The sequence below is a fragment of the Kogia breviceps genome, chromosome 3 (assembly GCF_026419965.1).
Source record: "Kogia breviceps isolate mKogBre1 chromosome 3, mKogBre1 haplotype 1, whole genome shotgun sequence".
In the NCBI taxonomy this organism is placed as follows: domain Eukaryota; kingdom Metazoa; phylum Chordata; class Mammalia; order Artiodactyla; family Physeteridae; genus Kogia; species Kogia breviceps.
In genome coordinates this window covers 78103343-78125606 of record NC_081312.1, presented here as the reverse complement: position 1 = coordinate 78125606, position 22264 = coordinate 78103343, and the positions used below count along the sequence as shown (strand labels likewise).

The following is a 22264-nucleotide window of genomic DNA, read 5'->3' as shown; positions in this document are numbered from 1 at the left end:
TCTTCATCTACAAAATGGTGACAAAAATGCCTATCTCACAGAGTTGTTGATAGCTATTATTATGATATGAGAGATAATGTTTAAGATGGAAGATCGGTGCAGGGGTGGAGAGAGAGATTGAAAGCTGGACCTGCCTCTGCGAATGCTGGTTTAAGGAGAATGGCATCACTGCTAGCATAAAGCACTTTGCATATTCCAGGATAACTGAGGGATGGTGTGAAGCAGCAGTCCCAGCCCCCAGGTCTTCAATAGTGTATTGCTGCCTCCTGGAAGTTCTACTCTGCCCAGTTGTTCTAACTGAAAACTAATTATTGTATAGGGCTGAGCCTAATCCTATTTACTCAGTGGAGCCCATTCTGACTGCTCCAGCCCATGGCAATCTCACCCTTCCAAAAAGCTTCTGCCCCACTCACTGGACACTGAGCAAGTCCTAATTTCCACTGCTGCTTCCCTTACTGTACTATGTTTATAGTTTGTCTCAGAAACTAAGTTGCAGATCCTTGAGGATGGAAAGGGTCCCAGTAGCAGGCACTGTGAACTGTGCTCCACAAACTGCCCTGTAGATCTCTAAGATTCTGTAGAGGTGACCCAGGTCTATCAGCTGGGATGAGAGAACTGAGCTCCCAGTGCAAATCTTAGGCTCATCACCCTCACTGTCTCCTACCAGCTTTAGCCAGAAGACCCTGGCTTTCATCGTTTTGCTTTTGGACTTCAACGGTGATGACGATGATGGCGTATTTATTGAGCATGCAGGTAGACAATGTCCCCAAGTATCTCCTTAGGCCCTACCATTGTAGGGGATTTGCCAGCCCAGTTTCCAACTGCCTGAGAGCTTTCTCTGGCAGCCAGAGAATTCACTCCCCTGGGACAGCCTTCAACACTGACTGGAGATAGTATGTAAATACCTCAGGTTCCTTGACCTTCTGGGGGTGACTCTAAGGTGGGTGTTCCTTACTGACTCCCAGAGTTCCCCAATGTGATTAGGCTCCACTTTCTCACAGTGGAAACTGGTTTGATAACCTACCCCTTACTGGCTTTCTCCCCTTCCCCATCTCACTTCCTCACTTATAGGTATTTCCTGGGATCATCTCCCAAATCCTTGTCTCAGGGTCTGCTTCTGGGAAAGCAGACATTAACTCAGCATCCGTTCATTACCAATCACTATTCTAAAAGCTTTACAGATACTGATCACTTCAATTCTTCAACCATCCTATTAACAACGAAATTGAAGCAAGGAAAGTTCAGGTGTCTCACCTGAGTTCATAAAGCTAATATATGCTGATGCCAGGATTCAAAGCATAGGGTTCCATAATGAAGAGACTTTGAAATTTGCTGATCCATGTTGATATCCTGCCCATTCGAGAAGAATCACAGCTTCCTCCAGAAGTCCTTGGCAAAGCTCATTTTCTCCCATTAACTCCTGAATCTTGTCTTTGCTTTTAAATATTTTAAGTCTAGATGACCTTGGTCTGTGGTTTGAAGGTGACTCTATGGGAGGCATTGTTTTTTTTAATTGGAGTCGAGTTGATTATCAATGTTGTGTTAGTTTCAGGTGCACAGCACAGTGATTCTGATATACATACACATATACCTATTCTTTTTCAGATTCTTTTCCCAAATAGGTTATTACAGAATATTGAGTAAAGTTCCCTGTGCTATACAGCAGGTCCTGGTTGATTATCTATTATATATATAGCAGCGTGTATCTGCTAATCCTAAATTCCTAATTTATCCTTCCCCCCACCTTTTATTTTGTTTCTTACATACCAAACTCTGTTATGGAGGTCAGAGCAGAGGCGATGCAACAGGGAGAAGAAGTGTGTCCTGATATCTTGACTGAGTGGTGTTTATTATTTCTGCTGGTTCCCTTGCCCGTGTCACTGGAGGAATAAGCCCTTGGTTCTAGAAATCATCCCTCCAAGGATGGTAGTACCAATAACACAGATGTAGATGTTGGGAGGAAGGAGAAACTAGCTGGTGTGGAAAACGAGAGTCCGTGGGGAAGGCTCTTCCTCAGGAGATGAATTCTGTTTTAATCACGTTGTGTTTGAAGAAATGGTGATACACACAGTTGGAAACATTCAGCATGAGGTTAGAAAAAGTGAGCTTGGAACTTGGAAGAGGTTGTAATAAAGATCTGGGCCTAGAGGTGGTGGTGGATGAAGTCATAGGAGAGGATAAGACTTGCATTTATAGAGGATGAAGGAGGCTCAAGGATGGAATATTGGGGAACTCCCATTCCTGATGAGGAAGAGAAGTCATCAAAGGAGGCGGAGAGGTAAGAGAGCCAGGGTAGTTCTTCCCAAGGATGAGGAAGGGGAATAGTATTAGTTTCAAGAAACAGTAACTAATCAACAAGGCCAAATACTACAATGGTCAAGAAGGAGAACAAGGGCCAAAATTAAAATGTCATGCTTGGGATGTCTCTCTCGACCTTGGAGGTCAGATACTAGAATGTTGAGGTAGAAACTAATGAGAGGAAGGGTTTGGAAAATGTGAAAAGAGGTGTGTAAGTCATACAATTCAGTAAATCAATCCTTTGCTTTTGTGAAGGGTATTCTAGACCCACCCAATCCCCAAACCTCCTCAACACACTGTTTTAATGTATAAGTGTTTAAGTGAGGAATCTTTAAGATCGACCTCAATCTTAACTGTCTGGGTTTGTTTTGTTTATTTGTTTGTTTGTTTGGTTTTAAAGACTAGTAAATCATTCCTTAGGGAACAAATACTCTAGCTAGCTGCTAGAGAATTCCCACACAGGTATTACTGATTTTTAAAGAATTAGACTGTAGTCAATTTACTTAGCATCACAACTTAATAGAAGGCAAAATAATTTTATTTAATGATTAAGAAGATATTCCAGGATCTGGCTGTACCTCTGGGACATCACCCTGAATTCCATTACAAAGACAGCAGGGAAAACAAATGCTAGACAAGGAGCCAGGAGGTCTGGGCCTAGTCCCAGCTTTCATCAATTCAGTTCACCTCAGAGAGCCTCAGTTTTCTTATCTTAGAACGAGGAGGTTGACTTTAACAGAGAGTCCCAGACCAGTACTGGTCTCTGATGATGTTTGCAACTTCTTTTCAGCAAAGGAAGGAGGGAAGCGGGGGGTGGGGGAGAAAGAAAGAAAGAAAGAAAGAAAGAAAGAAAGAAAGAAAGAAAGAAAGAAAGAAAGAAAGAAAGAAAGAAAGAAAGAAAGAAAGAAAGAAAGAAAGGAAGAAAGGAAGAAAGGAAGAAAGGAAGAAAAATTATGTAGTGAGTGTTACATTGCAACATGAGTTGTTTATGAAGTCAAATTTATTTATTTTAATTCTAAAATTTGTCATTTCTACTGTATGCTAAAATGTTCTTTTATAAAACAATGTTCTAGGCACTAACAGATTTTTAAAATATGTTTACATAGCAACATAAAAAGCTAGCAACCTCATGGTACTGCTGAAAATTTTCTCTAGATTTTTACTGGTCTGTGGACCCATTGAGCTAGAATGCTTATTTCCTCTTCAATTCTAGGTTGAATGTGTCAGGTAGAGTTTAAAATCTCTGACTTTTATTTGTTTTGTTTTGTTTTTTTCACATCTTTATTGGAGTATAAATGCTTTACAATGTTGTGTTAGTTTCTGCTGTGCAACAAGGTAAATCAGCTATATGCATACATATATCCCCATATCCCCTTCCTCTTGAGCCTCCCTCCCACCCTCCCTATCCCATGCCTCTAGGTGGTCACAAAGCACCAAGCTGATCTCCCTGTGCTATGCAGCAGCTTCCCACTAGCTATCTATTTTACATTTGGTGTATATATACATCAATGTTACTCTCTGACTTCATCTCAGCTTCCCCTTTCCCCCCAAAACCATGCCCTCAAGTCCGTTCTCTACGCCTGCCTCTTTATTCCTCCCCTGCCACTAGGTTCATCAGTACCACTTTCTTAAATTCCATGTAATGTGTTAGCATATGGTATTTGTTTTTCTCTTTCTGACTAACTTCACTCTGTATTACAGTCTCTAGGTCCATCCACCTCACTACAGATAACTCAATTTTGTTCCTTTTTATGGCTGAGTAATATTCCACTGTATATATGTGCCACATCATCTTTTTTTTTTTCACATCTTCTTTATCCATTCATCTGTTGATGGACATTTAGGTTGCTTCCATGTCCTGGCTATTGTAAATAGAGCTGCAATGAACATTGTGGTACATGGCTCTTTTGGAATTATGGTTTTCTCAGGGTATTGCCCAGTAGTGGGATTGATGGGTCATATGGTAGTTCTATTTTTAGTTTTTTAAGGAATCTCCATACTGTTCTCCATAGTGGCTGTATCACTTTATATTCCCACCAACAGTTCAGGAGGGCTCTCTTTTCTCCACACCCTCTCCAGCATTTATTGTTTGTAGATTTTCTGATGATGGCCATTCTGAGGTGATACCTCATTGTGGTTTTGATTTTCACTTCTCTAATGATTAGTGATGTTGAGCATATTTTCATGTATTTGTTGGCCATCTGTATGTCTTCTTTGTAGAAATGTCTATTTAAGTCTTCTGCCCATTTTTGGATTGGGTTGTTTGTTTTTGTGATATTAAGCTGCATGAGCTGCTTGTATATTTTGGAGGTTAATGCCTTGTCAGTTGCTTCATTTGCAGATATTTTCTCCCATTCTGAGGGTTGTCTGATTTTTATTTGGATCTCAGATGAGAGCAACAGGGGGCACCCACCAGCACTGCCAGCGTCTGAACTCTTATCAGATTCTGGGAGCTATCTGCCATACTTGTCAGCAGCAGTGACATATTGAGAAGAAATTTCAAAAGCAGAGCTCTCATCCCAGGACACTGGAGCTCTGAATGCCAATGAAAAATTGTGCATCCTTGTAGAGTAGAGAGAAAGAAGATGTGTTTTGATAAATTCCTTAATCACTTAAAGGACATTTCACCAGCTCAAAGATACTGGAAATGAGATCCACTCAGCACAGGCTGGAGAGACAAATTAACCCAGAAGTTGACTATGGAAACATTACCTTAGAACCAGAATAAAAGTTATTTACGTCCATTTTTACCTCATGAAATGTGGGTCTTACCCTGGCACCTGAAATAAATGACACAAAACTCCATTCATCTCCTTCCCACTGTGTACCTGCCTATTTCTGCAGGAACTCTTAAAACTGTAGCAGGTCAGAGCAAATTGTCACTGGTAGCAGCTTTAATATATCTGTGCCACTAAACTGCAGGAAGGAAGAATTAAGATGCAGAAATTAGGAATCAAGGGCATTGAGTTTAGTGTAACTGAGACTTATCTAAGTGTAGTTTCATAGATCTCAATCTCATAAAGCCCTAGGCAAAAGCTGATGTGGGCACTGATGATTCCACCTACCGAGGAAGCCATGAATTTCAATACACCATAGCAAGAGAATACAATTTCTCATTAAACATGAGGACATAATACAGTTCAGAACAAAACTCCATAAGAAACAAACAACGAAAAGCAGTGTTGGTGTTCCCCATGAACTCGCAATGAGTGAGATCTGCCCAGAATGTTTTGCTTATTGGGGCAGGAAATTGTTTCCTGAAATCAGAGGCATTGTTTTTTTTTTTTTGGTGAGTAGAGGCCTCCTGAAAGTCAAATGAGAACGGAACTTTAAGAGAGGCAGGCAGGGCTTCCCTGGTGGTGCAGTGGTTGAGAATCTGCCTGCTAATGCAGGGAACACGGGTTCGAGCCCTAGTCTGGGAGGATCCCAAGTGCCGAGGAGCAACGAGGCCCGTGCGCCACAACTACTGAGCCTGCGCCTCTGGAGCCTGTGCTCGGCAACAAGAGAGGCCGCGATAGTGAGAGGCACCGCGATGAAGAGTGGCCCCCGTTTACCACAACTAGAGAAAGCCCTCACACAGAAACGAAGACCCAACACAGCAAAAATAAATAAATAAAATAATAAACTCCTACCCCCCAACATCTTCTTTTAAAAAAACAAACCAACCCCCCCCCCCCCCCCCCCCGCATATGCCCTTTAAAAAAAAGAGAGAGAGAGGCAAGCATACAAACAAACCTGAAGGGCAGGCATTGGAAACCAATACAAAGGAAAAGGAAGGAATGGATCTGCAAGAGAGATCTCAGGATTTTCTTTTCTTTTTCTTTTTTTTTTTCAGATGTGAGAATTTTTGTCCCCCGACCAGGGATCAAACTGTCACTTCTTGCCCTGGAAGCATGGAGCCTTAAGCACTGCACCACCAGGGAAGACCCTCATGATTTTCTACTGAGCACTTTTACAAGACACTTTGATAAACATTTGCTAATCACCAAGTCATTTAATCCTTAAAGTAAGCTTGAGAAGCAGGTCTTTTCATTCCCATTTTCCAGAAGATGAAATAGGTTCTGAGAGTTTAAATCACTTGCCCAGAGTCATACAATCCTTAAATTGTAGTCTTACCCAAGACTCAAACCCTCATCTGCCTGATGTAAACTTTGTGCTATACACTCAGGAGAGTGTAAATTTGAGGTTAAACAGTGGTTGACCTGGAGGCAAATGCAAATAAGCAATGATACTATTATGGCTTAATCTATTGCTTTAACAAAGGGTTCCCGCTGGAGATGCCCTGAGGATGAATCAGCTCAAAGGATGGCATAGGGTGGGGGGATCCGCCTCCCAGGCTTCTGCAGGTGTGCCCAGCTTGCCTCAGTCTCTGCTGAGATTCAGTCAAAACGCCCCCTGGAACAGAGCCCCCTCTTAATTTTAGGAGACTTTCACCAGAGTGGCATATTAACTCTGACCTTATTAGGTAATCTTCCAATCTTAAGGTGTCAGAAAAAGAATAAAATAAAGACATTTTCCATGTGTTAGCTGCAGGAGGTCTTCTTAACTGTGAATCCTTGCCTGTGTTAAGCAGTTGTGACGTTTGTGACTTTTATGAGAGAGATAGAATAGATATCATCAGAAAAAGACAAATATTTTCCTCCATCTGTCCCCTTGCTAATGAAGAAAGGAATTCAAGTCAAGCCTTTTTGGTATGGCTTCCAATTCTTTGATCAAAGGAATTCATCAACTTAGTAGCTTATCACAAATATCTTGGAAGCAAATGATAATCATTACTTAACATTAAAAAAAAAGACTAATGTAAGTGTGTACACCATTATTCCTATCAGTGCAGAATCAAAAGCAGGTGCCTTTTTTAGGAATATTTCTGTTCATGTGCTTAATTGATAACAATACCTTCTTGCCCTCCCACCAATAAAAGACCTTCACAGTTTAAATACTTGAAAAAAAAGCACAGAAAGGTGTTTTTTTTTTCTCTTTGCTAATGGAAAAATAAATAAATCTTCAGTCAATATATAGATAGCACTCATGTGTATGGTGTTGGATCAAAAAAGATCGCAGCTTAGCAGAGGCCGGCCCCCTCCTCACCTCTACAGTTATTCCATCATTGCCTTTATACTTTCCCCAGGTGGAACCGTGAGTCAATGAAGGCCAAAGTCATGAGCATAATTAACTGGAGAAATGTATTTTCAGCAGATGGATGACTCCTGTAGCTGGGGGGGGAGGCTGAAATGGATATTGAAGACAGATTCAATGTTGTGTAGAGTTTAATATATCTCCAATAATATGGGTGAAGGCTGTCTTTACCAAGTGTGGCCTCTTAGTTTCTGTGTCTCCAAGAATGGTAGGTCTTAGTTAGTCACCAGGCTTGGGCCTGGCTTCCCTATGGTTAAACCAGCAAAGGTTTATGAGGCTCTTGGACAGAGTAAAGGGGCCAGGGTCTTTGACCAGCAAATAGAGACTAACTGGCCCTCCTGGAATTGAATCCACAATCCTGGCCTCATTAACACCACTTGAGCAATTGACCACCATGAGTAATAAAGCATAGCCAACGAGTTACTGAATTATATGACTATAGTCATTTTTCATTATTTTAAAGCTGTATCAATCTTTCTGGTAAAACACATATAAGAGGCCCTGTTATGTGAGAAAATCCTCAGAACCAATACTTCATGTGAGAATTTGTCAGAGGGAAAAATAAAATACATGAATTTTATTTCAATAATCAGGCTTCAGATTTTGTCAGGCCTTTAAAAAGTATCTATGTAAAAGGTACAGAAGTGCCGAAAGGATACAAATTAGACATTTCTTGTTTGGCCCTGCAGGCCTAGGGGCTGTTACTATGTGCTTTCCAGCTGCTGGTGATATTGGCTTCACGGTGCCCCACATTCAAATGCTGCTGGTTTCCAGGGCTGGCTCTGAACAACTCAAGCATCCCAATGGTATTTTATTGCTCTGGGGGCACCTCACTGGACTTTTAATAAATGGCAGAGAGCTTTCATGGGTTTAGAAACCTGGGAGGCTTGGCTTTTTCCAATGAGACTATAGTAGCTGCTATGTCCTCTAAGACCTAAAGTCCAAGTCCTCTAGCTCTCTACGAAGAGAAACTGGTTTTGGGAGATACCCAGTTTAAAATACAGTGTGTGGAGGAGCAAACCTGATATGTGGGAATGTAGGGTGGTGGGGAGGGGTTGTATGAAACTGATGGTTTCTATTTTGCTGTCCTAGAAGCAAGGCAGCACAGTATAAAAAGTTCCGAAAAGTATTAGGCTTGGAGTCAGACAATCCAAGTCTGAATGACAGCTCTGCCACTTACTAGGTGTATAAATTGACAAGTAACTTAATCTTAGTTTATGCTCTCCCAGACTTCATGGAAAGACTAACAAAGCCCAATATCTGAAGTCTATCTATCTATCTACCTATCTATCATCTATCTACTATCCATCTATCTTACCCATACTAGTTTTCTTTCTTTCCACTCTGTCTTTCAACTAACCCTGTGGACAAGGGCTTCAGCTGTCATATTCAGCGTTATATCTGCAGACCTGGATGAATTAAATCTTAAAGTGGTGAGATAATTTGATCACCTGACTACAGCATCATTACTGGTAAATTTTGGGGAAATCTTAGAGAATGGAAGAGGATTTTACACGGAGGGGAATGTTCTACTTTCCCCCAAATATAGGCTGAAACTATAGGCTGAGCCCCGGAATAAATCCTAGACTGGGTAATTAAACAGATCACTTTTGTGCAGTTTTTTTCAGGTTTCTAAACCCCTGAAAGCTCTCTGCCATTTATTAAAAGTCCAGTGAGGTGCCCCCAGAGCAATAAAATACCATTGGGATGCTTGAGTTGTTCAGAGCCAGCCCTTGAAACAAATGTAAGGACCACCCAGAATCCAGGTGGATGCACTCAGTGTCAGAGCAAGGAGTGTCGTTCCCACTTCCTTTTGTGGTGGGGTTATTTGACCGATAAAGCAGGTAGTGCCTGTCCTACCCCACGTATCTTGATTTCGGTAAAGTGTGTGGAAAAGGCATTTGTAGTCTCATGGACAAGAAAAAATTTGGGTTGCAAAATAATATATTTAGGTCTTTTTTTTTTTTTTTTTTTTTTTTTTTTTTTTTTTTTTTTTTTTTGCGGTACGCGGGCCTCTCACTGCTGTGGCCTCTCCCGTTGCAGAGCACAGGCTCCGGACGCGCAGGCTCAGCGGCCGTGGCTCACGGGCCCAGCCGCTCCGCGGCATGTGGGATCTTCCCGGACCGAGGCACAAACCCGTGTGCCCTGCATCGCCAGGCGGACTCTCAACCACTGCGCCACCAGGGAAGCCCTAGGTAGGTTCTTTACCTATCAAATAATCATAGACAAAAGTATGAAACTTGACCCAAGAAGGTGTCTAGTGGTATGGCAAAGTTATGCCATACCACAGTCTAATGATAATTAGCACTTTGGATGGCATAACCTACATTCAAAAATGTCTTAAAGGACCATATATAGACAGAAATAAATAAAATGAATTAGAAGAGAAAGAAATATTTTTTAAAGCTGGTACTTAAGTACTTAGACATGACTAAAGTGGGGAAGTCTTGACTTTAGTGGCTCATGTGGGAAAGAGAAAAAAAACTACAGAAATTCTAGTTAAATGCAGACATAAGGTGTCATTGGTGCTGCTCCAAAGCCAATCCAATATTAGGCTGCATGTACAGACTGTCCAAAACAAGGGAGGAGAGCACTACTAATTAGGAGGAAGAAGACAAACTGGAATGCTTATAACTAGGCCATCAGGGGTGATGGAGGCTCTGAAAACTGTGCTACAGGGGATGGCCAGGGGAGGAGGAATGTTTAGCCAGGAGGTGGGAAAAGTGGATGGTGGGTCACAGAGGTGAGCATGACAGGTGCCCTCCCAGAATGTGAAGGGCCACGATGTGCAGATGGTTTGCTTTACTCTAGGCAGGCTTCAGAAGAGGCACTAGGGCCAAGGTGCAGCCTCTGGAAGGAAGCAGTTTGGGTAAAATATAAGAAAAAAAACACTACTTTTCTTGGCATCTCTGATGTCCAGTAGAAAATGTGAGACTGCAGTCCAGGAAAGAGGTCTGAAAGTAGAGCCAAGAGGAAGGCCATCAACACAGAAGCTGCAAAATTGGTTGGGCTTTTCAGTGTCCTCTGCCACCAGTAGCCCAGAATTGTCACACATACATCTTCTGGGTTCCTCTTTATCCTAGGTGCACTGCTCTTCGTAGCACCCCTTCTCTTGAAAGCTCCTCTCACCCTGGAACTTCTTGGCCAGCAGACAGAAGGGGGCATCCTGTACCCTCAGCTTTAGAAAGGACCAGTCTGACAGCCTCCCACCTCCGGAAAGTGACCTAAGTCTGGGTGAGATGTCAGCAGTCCAAGGACCTGGGAGTGGTCTCACTGTATATACTATTCTCTATCTGTTTTAGAGTTCCCAGAGCTGGCACCCTAAAATCAGAGTACGTTTAGGAGATGAGGGGTAGTCAGAGAGAAGGAGTTTTCATGCTACCTGACCTCTGAACTGTGGATGGAATCCCTGGAAGCTCTCTGAGGTGTCGCGAGATGTTACTCTGTCCAGCAACAATGGATAATCAAGGGCTTGGGTAAAACAGACTGATTAGATTTTGAAGAGGCGATGGGGCTCTCTTAAGGTGCAGAAAGGGCTATTCATGGAGTTGCAAACTTTGTTATGAATGGACAGACACCCCCGCGGCACCGTTTTCTCCCTGCTGCTCAGAAGAGCACAGGCACACGCCTCTCAGCCTTCCGCGGCTGGGGCTCCGAAGGAGGCACTCGGGTCGGAGCAAAGCATTCGTGTCGCCCCTGGCCCCACCGCGCCACACACACACGAGGGGAAAGTGGGCAAAGAGAGGGGGTTGGCGCCCAATCTGGGCACGCTGGAGCTAAGCACCTGGCCTTTGTTTGCGAATCCGAGCGGGGTAGGGGCGCCCTCCCGTCGCCGCGGGGCGCGCGTCTCCGCGGAGCTGGCGGCGCTGCGCGGCGCGATGCGGGGGAGGCCCCAAGGCCCCCGCCCGGGTGCCTGCGCCGCCCCCCGCCCGCTCCGTGCGCCCGGCGCTGCGCTCTACGCGGGCCCCGCGGCCGCCGCACACTTGGCTGGGGCGCGAGGCGAGAGGGTAGGCGGGCTGCCTGGCTGGCGTTGGCGCTCTGCAGTGCAGTGTTAGCCCAGCTCCCTATATGGTCGGGGATTAGCTCGGCGCTGCTGAGGCTGAGCCAGGAACCGGAGGAGGAGGAGGAGGAAGAAGAGGAGGAGGAGGAGAAAGAGCGCAGCAGCCGCGGGCGCACGCCGAGCGGCTGCCGGCCGAAGCAGAGGCGCCGGAGGCTGGGGCACCGCCGACGCCTCGGGAACCATGGCCGAAGGGGGAGAAGGAGGCGAGGACGAGATCCAGTTCCTGCGGACTGTGAGTCTCCGCGGCGGGGGCGAGGCGGCGGGCAGGTGGGGAGGAGCGCGGAGCCGGGCGAGGAGGGGCTGCGCTGCGCCGCGGTGCCCGATGCCAGGAGCCCAGCGCGTTCTCCGCACCCGCGGGGCCGCGAGGGGGCTGCGCGGGAAGGGGCACCTTCTCCCGCCTGTCCCTTCTTCCCCTGACGCCACCCCCACCCCAGACCTCCACCTCCACCTCTACCGCTCTCCGGGCAACTTGCTACTTGATCCGAAACCTTTGATGCCCAAACTTCCAGCCAGGGTTTGCTCGCTGTTGTACTGACCCGGAGGATAAGAAGTGGAGGCTCTCGCCCCAGAGTCGACCCCGCTCTTTCACCCCAACACTCCACCCCAGCCCCCTGTTGCCTCCTCCACGCACTGGGGAACCGTCAGAAGGAACCAGCGGGGGCAGGGGCGAGCATGGGGCACCGAGAAGTGGGCGCAGGCGCTGGGTCCCGGTCCTGGGATCGCTCGGAAGGGAAATCGCCCGGCACTGCCCCTCGCTCGTTCAGCCCCAAGCCGGCAGCTGCTGCTGGAGCGTTGCTTGACTGCGCCGAGTGTAAGAGCCGTGGCTTCTGCTACCCGCTCTTCCAAGCCCCGCAGGACAGGGAAACCCCGGGCTCTGGCTCCGCGTCACTCAGGTCCCCTCCCTGGCACCGGAGGGCGCTGCTCCGCTCCAGATTTTAGGGGAAGTGGAGGGGTTGGGGGCTGGGGTGGAGTCTGTCGTAATCACATCCACCTTGCCCCTTAGGAGTTGATGTGAAGGTTTTCGGGGTGGACGACAACCAGTAGGGGTGAGGACATTGGGGTGCGTCCCAGCTCTGATTTTCGTCAAGTGACCTTGAGCGAGTCGCATAATCCGCCCTTCCCAGCCTCAGTTTCCTCATGGGTAAAATGAAAAAAATACAACCAGCATTTCAGGGTGATAAGGATTAAATGAGATAGTGATTGTCATACTGTTTTGTAAACGGTAAATTGCTGTATAAGTGTTAGATCATTTTATATGCGCTGCCTAGCCATCAGGGATTGGAATTCTTTCTCTCCTTCTCTTCAAGTGCCACCTTCAAACCTGGTCTCTGAAGATCACAACTTAGCTCTTGTCCATCTTTTGCACCATTCCCTCTCCTTCATGGAGTGCTTCCTTACAATTCCCTTTAGTTTCTCTTCTAAACATGGTTTCTCTTTTGGGGGCGGGACTTGGGTCTCGTTTGGGACCCAGTACCCTTCTGGTACTACTGCCTGATACTGCAGAATTATCCATCTCTTCATCCTGGCTCTGATCTGCAGACCCAGACCCCATCCTCATCTCTCACACTGCACACAAGACAACCACACATACCACTCCTTACAGCCCTTTTGCTGTAAACCTGCCTGTTCCCACCAAAGCCCTGTGAGAGCCTTAGGCTTTCCTTCCAACAGGTGTTCTTGGTATTGCATGGATGGCAGCTCAGGTGCTTCCTGCCTTGTGCCTTCCACAGTCAGTCATTTCTTCTGCTTATTATTAATGATCTTCTAGGTATTGTTGATTGAAGAAGTTCCATTCTGACAGACAGGCTCAGTGTTGGATAGAGGACCCAGAGGGTCAAGGCGAAGTCCTGGTGGTTTTCTTGAGATCTGATCCTATGTGTTTCTCTTGGCTTCTGTGGCCATCTTTCCTGACTTTTCCTCTCCATCAGGCAGTGCCACTGTTTTTTTGGTACACCTGTAACCAAGGCTCACTGAAGAGCAGTGCTTCTTAAACTGTTTGTGTCGTGGACATCCTGTCCCTAGAACAGAGCAGGTGGGCTCCTTTTAAAGCCCATTAATGGCCCCCTGTGTGGTTCAAGGATCCAGGTTAAGAACCTCTGTTGCAGAGGTACTGCATATCAGTTATGGCTTCTATTGAGACCTGCAAGTGACCATGGGGGCTAGTGACTCCAAATGTGGCATTGATCCTTTTCCTTCTAGTAATCACCTTAAGCATTTTTAGGTGTGTTCCTCAGTAACCCTATGAAGCAGCTTAACTTCTTCATCTTTGGCTTATTGGGGAGAGAATAGGTGATGAAACTGAGGCACAGGAAATCGAGTGACTTGGCCATGGTTGCCCGGTAAGTTATTGATCACTGTCATTCCATAATGTTAAATTAAATTCCCACTAGAGCCTGACATTGAGCATTACTCCAGAGGTTATAGTCTTAAGAATATACTGAGATGAGAACTGCCGCTTTCTGAACCCTGACACTCTCCCTCTGTATCCATGAATTAGACAAAATTATTTCTCCAAACCTCATTGATGTAAGTTTTTGATCTGCACAAGATTTTGGTTTTATCTTGCTGCTTTTAGAGGTGTCAGGAATCATGGGGCTCTGCTATCAGTGGAAAATTTTCACTTCTGACCAAGACTAGGTTTGAGAACATAATATTTCAGTTTAAACTCCCCCACCTACCTTTACCTTAGAGTTTCTTTCTTTTCCCAAAACAGTGTCTTGGAAAGCATTTTGGCCATATGTTAGTCATGTAATGCCTCTTCGCCTTAACATTGTCCTGGACCAGAAGGTGGCTGATTTTTGACAATGAAATAGAATTCTGTCTTTGCAACCGTGAACTTTAGAGGGTTGCTACTCCAAGAGCAGAGGCTTTTTAACCTACTTAAAAAAAAAAAATAGACCATAGACTAGTACTGTTTCAAGGACACTTGTCAAATTGTTGATGGTTACCGTGTCCTGTTTATCATGATAGTGACCAAAAGAAAGCAGCTAGAACTATCGATGACCTGAATTGGGCCAGAATTACTGCAGTAATCCCTGTAGGCATGTGTACTGGGGCTTCAGGCACTAGCTGGGTGGTAGTGTTCGTCTCGGTTGCCTCCTCTGATACATTTGAAGCCCACCCTCTCCTAAGTCGGGGGCAGGTCCTACACAAGGGGTTTGGAAGTGTAAGCACATCATGTTAACTAAAAGCTCCTATACCCCAAACTTGAAAATGGCTGTGTAAAACTACCGATTCTCTCCTGGCCTTCCGAAATCATTCGTCATGGCAGTCATCTAAGTCAATGAGAGCGAGTCAGCCAGACGGATAGACCTAAGAATTTTCTTGAAGGCTACAATTTTCTCTCCCACTGCTGCTGGCAGTGGCATCATCCTCCCTTCCGATTGCTCTTGCTGACGTAGCCCGTGTCACTGTCACTGTCAGTGGCTCCAAAGCTGCTCAGAAGCAGATAAACCTGCCAGCCGCTGATCTGAAAGCAAGAAGTTACGGTGAGAAGAGTGACAATTACCCTATCTCCAGACGGTTGGTGGAGCGGCTGGCACTGCATCATGCTTTGAGAGTGCCAGGAAGAAGATGGTCTCTCCCCCCCGATTTTTTTCCCCTTGGACTACAGCATCCGTGAAAAAAAGAGAGGAAGGAAAACCTCCAAGCCTCAGCTTGCTGTTTTAAAATGCCACAGCCTTCTCTTTGCCAACGCCCTCTCCACCCCAAAGTTAACTGAGACAGAACTCAAAATGAGATGGCATTCGTTTCTATTAGTTTCCATTAAAGATAGGTCATAGATGCCTCATTTAACCCTCCTCGTAGAAAGCTGTCCTCCTTCATCTAAATTTGCAGCTCTCAAGAGACCGGAGAAGGCACTTGGGCTGAGAACAACTGAGACTGCTCCTGTGGTCTTGGCTTCCTCCCTACAGGGTGCCTAGGACAAATCCCTGAATTTGAGCTGCGTGAGCTCACGTCGGTCCAGAGCACGTGCTCGTGCCAGGTTGGGATGACAGTGAACTTTCCCTTGGTGGTTTATAGATTCCTGCTTGCTTCTCCCCTCAGCTGAGTCCATTTACGTAACAGCGGCTTGTTGCCGATGTCGTGCTTTTGGTAGCTTTTCCTCAGGGAGGCGGGGCAAGGAGGTGGACCGCAGTGACTTCTTCCTTCAAGCACATCGGCTCTCTGGGCGACGAGATCATGGAGGGAGTGCCAGAATGCAGACCCAGTACCAGGTGTGTGTGGTTGGAGAGCAGGGCTGGGCTGTGCCGCCGAATCAGGTCTAATGGTTAAAATGGCAAAAACGCAGAATATTCCCACGCCCTGGGTCTCCCAATATGGCTTCGCACTTTCTCAGTCTCTTTTCCTTTGGCTTCGGAAAGCTGATCTTACTAAGGAGCTGTAGCAGGATAGCTGGACACCTGATATCCCCTCCTTTCCAGAGAAATGCCCTGGGTGGATGTAGAAGGAAGCCATTTCCTTCTCACAGAAATTAACTTGTGTCAGAAGGTGACATCAGCACCCGGGGGTGGAGCTTCTCCCCCGGAGGCACTGATTGACGTGACCAGGGTTGTCCTGGGGGATTGCGAGCTGCCGAGCTCCAGAGAGTGAGGTGATGGTGACTGTGAACCTGGAAATGTTTGGCATGTGTTGTAGCCCAGTGTAAGAGGAGTGGGACCAAGAACAGGTCTGCAGTTGAATAAGGTGTGTCTGACGTCGGAATATTTTTTCTGATGCGAATATGATTGTCAAGCGGGATGAGGACACCTCAGTGAAATACATGTTTTTCACAATTCTTTATTTCTTTTCCAATACTGAATTAGAGGAAAACAAATATATTTCCTGGGTTCCTTAGGGTTGATCTGAGGGGAAAAAAATGTTGAAAAAGAAAGGGTGGGAGGAATTTATCTGGAGAGCAAAATACCCTGGTAATTATTTTTGAAGGATTTGTATTTAAATAGATCTTATTATGAATATCTGTGTTCACTTGCCTCTGTTGTTTTTTTTGTGATCACCTGTTTTCACTACTTGCTGGGAAGGATTTTTTTATGTCATCATTTGACTCTTCCTTTACCTTACAACTTAAAGTGGGTTTAGTTTAGAAGCCACGGGCTTCATCATTTTCTAATTGACTTGCAGCCTCCTGCCTGATTCTTCCCAATCTCTTGTGTAGGCCCAGGAATGTCTTCAGAAACCACCACTCCAGCTCATTTCCCGCAATCCCGCATCCATATAAACTCTTCTTTATTAACTCGGTCTTTAAGCTACCCTTAATACAAGATTTATCCAATAGCAGTGGAATGATAGAATAAAAAAACTGAACTCGGAGGCAGGAATTCTTATTTCTAGCCCTAGCTCACTGTGACCTTGAATGAGGCCCTTAAGAAAATGGAGATCTTCCACGCTGTTATCGAGGTAGAACTTGCTTTAGTAGCTTCCAGAAGTGTCACGAGAGGCAACGGTCATTCCAACAGTACCTCAAAGGGGAGAAGAGGGTGTGTTTCGTCGGGTATCATCATTGTGTTTCTCCTGCACGAGGAAATCAACCCTGCTTGTGACTGGATCTTGTCGAAAAGCGCATTTCCCCTTCCTCTAAAATGCTCTCTGTCTCAGGGCCTCGCCTTCATCGCAGAGTCGTTAGACGGTCTCCAATGTTGGTCCAGCCCCAGCATATCTGGGAAATTACTTGACTAAAGAAAACGCCAGCATCCCTCAAGCTATTTGACTAAGAAACTTGATTGAGAAGACATGTCAGTTGGTGCAAGAGCCTTCAAAAGGCCAGGTAGGTCCCCAGGATTCCAGCCACCAAACAGAACCTTCGGAGTTATTTTTCGTCTTCTCAGATAATTACCAAAGCTACGATTTCCCATTGGACCACCTTTTCTTATTGAATCCCTTATCTCTTCCCTTCAAAGCTACCCCTCCCGTTTCCTTCCTCCCATTTCTTTTATGAGCCCCATTGTCCTTTCTTATAAAGGACACTTGGACCAGCTTTCTTATAAAGCCCACCCTGCTTTTCCTCCCAGGGATTTTGCTGCTTCAGTCGCGTCTGTTTGGAGAGTCAGGCCCTTTGAAAAGTTCCTTTCTGGCTGCACCTGGATGAAGCAGATGCTTTTGTGGTGGGATCCCAGCCAATGCTGAGGCTGCAGGGCACGACTTCTCCCCAGGGAGCCACGTCGGGTCCTCAGGCTTCAGGCTGGCATCCTCTCAGCCATCTTTCTGTTTGGAAGCTGGTGGGGTATTTTAGGGACAAAGACATTTCCAGCCACGGCAGCTTCCTTTGCTTCAGTGAGTTTTTGCCATCATAGCACCTCTTCAACTCAGAGAGAGGGAATGAAAAGTGCTGGCACCCTGGTCCTGACCCTGCTACAGGGATGGGCCTTATGGGGTGCCAAGATTGTTTTTTTCCTCCTTATGTCATTTCTGATCCCTGATTGTTAGAAAACAAAGTTCAGATCAGCTCTGAGACTGATGATGCTGTATTCAAAAAATAAAAGAGCTGTGTCTCCTCTCCTCAAATGCCCTTCTTCCCTTGTCTAGCTCAGAGCATATTGCTGACTCTACAGGAATGCTCAGGGCTATTGTCCTTTTAGTCCGGACATGGTCTTACCAGTAGGAGACACTGAGGCACGAGGCCCTGTTTTTCTCTTTGTTGGTTTTTTTCTTTTTCTTTTGCCTTCCACCTTCTTAGACAGTGAACTCCTCATTGATTACAGGTCTCCCAGCCCCCATTCAGGCTTGACTACTTGAAGAGGTCTTACTTTATTGGATCTGGTTGCCCAAGAAGAAGGACAGCAAACATTATATCCTAAAATCAGATCACAGAGAGATTCAGAAATTTTCACAGGAGCCATCCCCTCCGGGGTGACAGCTGCTTGTTGCTGCTTACTTTTCAGAGTGCAAAGGAGGCAGGAGACAGCTCTAGAGACAGAACCTTACAGGCCATCAACAGTTTTCTACTGAGTTTAGTTGACGTGTGGTTTTATGCCATAGGAACCAGCCCACGTGATGAGCAAGGCAGCACAACTTTCAGGAAAGTGTAAGAATGCGAATCCGAGTTGGCGTCAGTGTCAGTGTGACCCAGAAGGCTAACGTTCTCCTTGGTCTGCCTTTGGGATGAAGCATTGACTCCAGAAATTCCCTCTATCAAAATACAGAAATGCAAAATTGTTAGCTCAGCAGGTGCCGTCAATGATTAGCATCATTAGCAGAGCCAGTTTCTGAAGAAATAGGAATTAGATTGGTGACACCTGAGAGCACTTGGGAGCATTCCTGAGAGGGGCAAGTCTGGGTGAGCACGGCACTGGTTCTTGGGGAACCCTGAGTAGGCAGAAGAAGCACCAGGGCACGGAAGTCTGGGTTCTGGGGGTGGTGGCCCAGAGACTCCATCTTTATCTACTTATGACCTTGGATCACAGGAGAGGAATCCTTGAGCTACATGGGAGAAAGTGGCCAACCTCATTTCAGGCATTGGGAAGATCGCTGTTCGCAGCCAGGACTGGTGCTAATAAATACTTTGTTTTAGATAATTCAGAATCAGAGACAAACGTTAGAAAAAGAAAGCCTCAGATTGCTATAAGAGGAGGTGACTCTACTTCAAACAGAGTACTAAGGCAGCGCCTTCCTGAAGAAGAAGAGTGTTCAAGTGACAAAACTCCATTGTCAGTTATCATATCTGGTGATGTGTCGCTCATCGTTATTCCAAGCAAATGCTTCAGAGTCCCTGAAACCAGATCAGGGCCAATGAGAACAATTCCTACAGCAATAAAGGAGAATGCCAAGGAGAGCTGCCTATCCTCCAACAGAGCAAATAGAAAAGGCTCTTACTGGAAAGTACCTGCTTCTCAAACACACCAGTGACAGGGCCTGGCATTTACTCTCTGATCGTTTCCCAGTTGAGTTCTCTAATGGGCCTGAGCAGAGAGAGCTAGTCAGTGGGACTACAGGAAGAAATGGAAAGTTCTCCATCAATGGCACCTAAATGTTCCACAGTGTAAGAAGTATTGATTGACACTGCTGTACTGTATGCTGTGGACCAGATCCAGACTGTAAATAACACTGGGGCAGTAAGTGGGATTTAGTTGGCCACAACTTCACATTGAACCAAAAGCTGAATCCAAGCAGTCTCATCAAAATAGGGCAGGCAATCCAGGAAAAGTGTGAGCCCCTCAAGAGCCCCTTCATCTCTATCATCCAGGACACATAGATGTTGCTCTCAACTATAGCAGTGGTCCACCTCCAAGTCGGCCTCTCTTCTGTCCAGGCTGCCTAGAAAAGAGGAGTCCAAGAATAAACCATAGTGATGTCTTGAACAAATCTCATTTCTTTGCAAGAGGGATTTGAAGATGAAAAACAGAACAGAACATACCAATCAAATGGGTAAACTCAGAGCAAAAGCATTCGCTTTATTTGGTGGCATTTCCATCACCACATACCTGTAGGATTGTCTGCCCTTCCCTAGGTTTTAGTTCATCCATTTCTGAAGACATGGCAATAATGTATATCTCCGGGACGCCTTGAAAATAGCAGTGAAGAGATTCTGAGTCTCCTCCAGGAGAATTAGATATGTGTATATGGAAAGAGTAGCTTGAAATAAAAGAATGTTTCGTTGCCCCATTGCCTGAAAAGTTTCCTATCCACCTAAAGCGTTGGCCACAGATTATAAACTCCAGGAACACAGAGGTCTTAAATTCAGTCTACTCCAAGTCCCTAGGTAACAGTAGATTAGAGGGCTCACTTTTAAACACTTTTGGGGCCAGGCAGATAACTAAATGTGTGAATCAGGCTTTATTTGCAAAGAGAGATGGGCCTGATCTACACATTCAAATAAAAAAAGTTCTTAAACATGGCCAGCCAAGCACAACACATCTGCAGCAGGATCCTGAGCTGTCTGCCAGTTTGCAGCCGTGGATGAGCCCTCAGATTCTGAGTGAATGCGCTCCCGGGAATGCATGAATATTTTTATGAGTAGGATCGGGCTCACAATACACATCAAGGTCCTTGGATGAAAATGTCAACATAAAAGACAATGTATCATCTGTTACAGTGTATAAGGGAGAGATTGGCAGGCAGACAGATTAGTAGGGTTAATAAATGATAGATTTGATCATCAAAATGAATGCAGATTGTGCCAGCCTTTAAACACCCTTAAAAATTGTCATATAGATATAGATATCATGAAATATAAAGTAAGCAGGGTATCCATTCAACATTTATTGACCAGCCTGGACCTTGGCAAGTGACTGGGAATTACATAGATCAATAAGACATCTTAATGTTCCATGCCTCCAACAGCTGGAGGTCAAGAGGGAGCTCAGTCTCGTTTTGAGGTAGCAAGGATATCACTTCAGATGCATTTATAACAATTAATTTCACTTTTCCATACCTCTGTGGTACAAAAATTTTCTTCTTAAAGTCTACGACCTTGGGGACGTTTCTTAACTTCTGCGCCGGTTTTCTCATGGGTTAAATGAGAGTAGTAATTGTGCGTCTCTCCAAGCGTTGTTGTGAGGATTAAATGAATTAATCCATGTAAGGTGCTTGGAAGAGTGCCCAAAATACAGTTACGTCCTCGGTAAATATTAGCTATTAATATTGTCTCAACAACCAGTGTAAAACAGCGACATTAGTCATACTAGCTACTCCAAAGGTCATTGCACATCCATTTTAAAGTTGGAAAGTACAAAGGGACAATGCCCTGGGATTATTCCATGGTCTGCATTGCTGACATTCTGCTTAAGTATAATATGACCAGGCCTTGTGAATGGAAATGAGCCTCGGATGGACACGACCCCAAGTGCACAGACTGAAAGGTCAGTTCTCAGAGTGTCTTCTGTGCACAACCTCTTGATGCCAATGTTGATTGACTCTTCCTCTGGCAATTTTTGATTACCTGTATCAGTGGGTAGGCAGCGTGGCTTGCAGAATCCTAAACACAAGCAACACATTGTCCTTGGTTTGGGGAGATTTTTTTTCAACCGATGTCTTAAGTATGGAAATTTGCCTGTCAGGGAATTCACTGTATTTTTAGCAATTCAAGGTCATCCCTTGAATTGATTGGCTGTGCACCTTACCTGATCCCTTCTCATGTCTGTGGATGCAAAGCTTGAACCTAAAGTAAAGCTTGATTTTTGTTACGTACTTAAGTGCCCTCTCTGAAGGGTCCTGCTGCAGGCAGTGGCCCAAGCTTCTGATTTTTACCTCCTTCCTACTCTACCAAACATTATTTCCATTATTTCTCCTCTGCTTTCTGTGGAATTAAATTTGGATAATGTTGGTTATTTAATCTTTATCAAGAATTTTCCCTTCCCTGGATGAGGGTAGTTGTTTACCTAGTTAAAATTCTCTGGTCCTTGAGGAGTGACAGGTGTAATGGGAGTCTAGGCGTGTGGGCTGGCTGGTGGTTCCTTGTTTTTGATTAGGTTGTAGCCCCCAGCTGGCTCTTTATTTTCATTCATAAAGCTGGTCCCAACAACCAAAACAATTGGGCTAAGTAGATGGGAAGTTATATTTTAAAAAATTAAAGTGAGATTTCCCCCAGCCAATAGAGAATGGGGGGAGGCCTTTTGATTTCTTTAAAGAAAGGAGGAGATTTTTTTTTAGTACTTAATCTGGATGTTTCACTAGCCATAAATTTCACCTTTTTAGTGTTGAATAGAAAACTAAACTCTATGGATGAGCTATTTCATTGAATCTAGCCTCAGTTTCCTTCCTAATCTATAGAATGGTGACTGTCATAATTAATTCACAGGAAGGGGTCAGGATGAAATGACCACACCCTGAGTGTCT

General features: G+C 45.1%; 1 protein-coding gene across 9 annotated transcripts in view; it reads left to right on the top strand.

Moving 5' to 3' along the window:
• Window positions 1-11587: 11587 nt before the first annotated feature.
• Window positions 11588-22264, top strand: part of RYR3 (ryanodine receptor 3) — a 550085-nt gene continuing 539408 nt past the window's right edge. For all 9 annotated transcript variants that reach the window (XM_067028902.1, XM_067028901.1, XM_059058605.2 and 6 more), the window contains exon 1: window positions 11588-11726. In XM_067028902.1, the coding sequence (XP_066885003.1) occupies window positions 11676-11726 (51 nt within the window). In that variant the 5' untranslated portion in view covers window positions 11588-11675. The remainder of the gene's footprint in view (window positions 11727-22264) is intronic.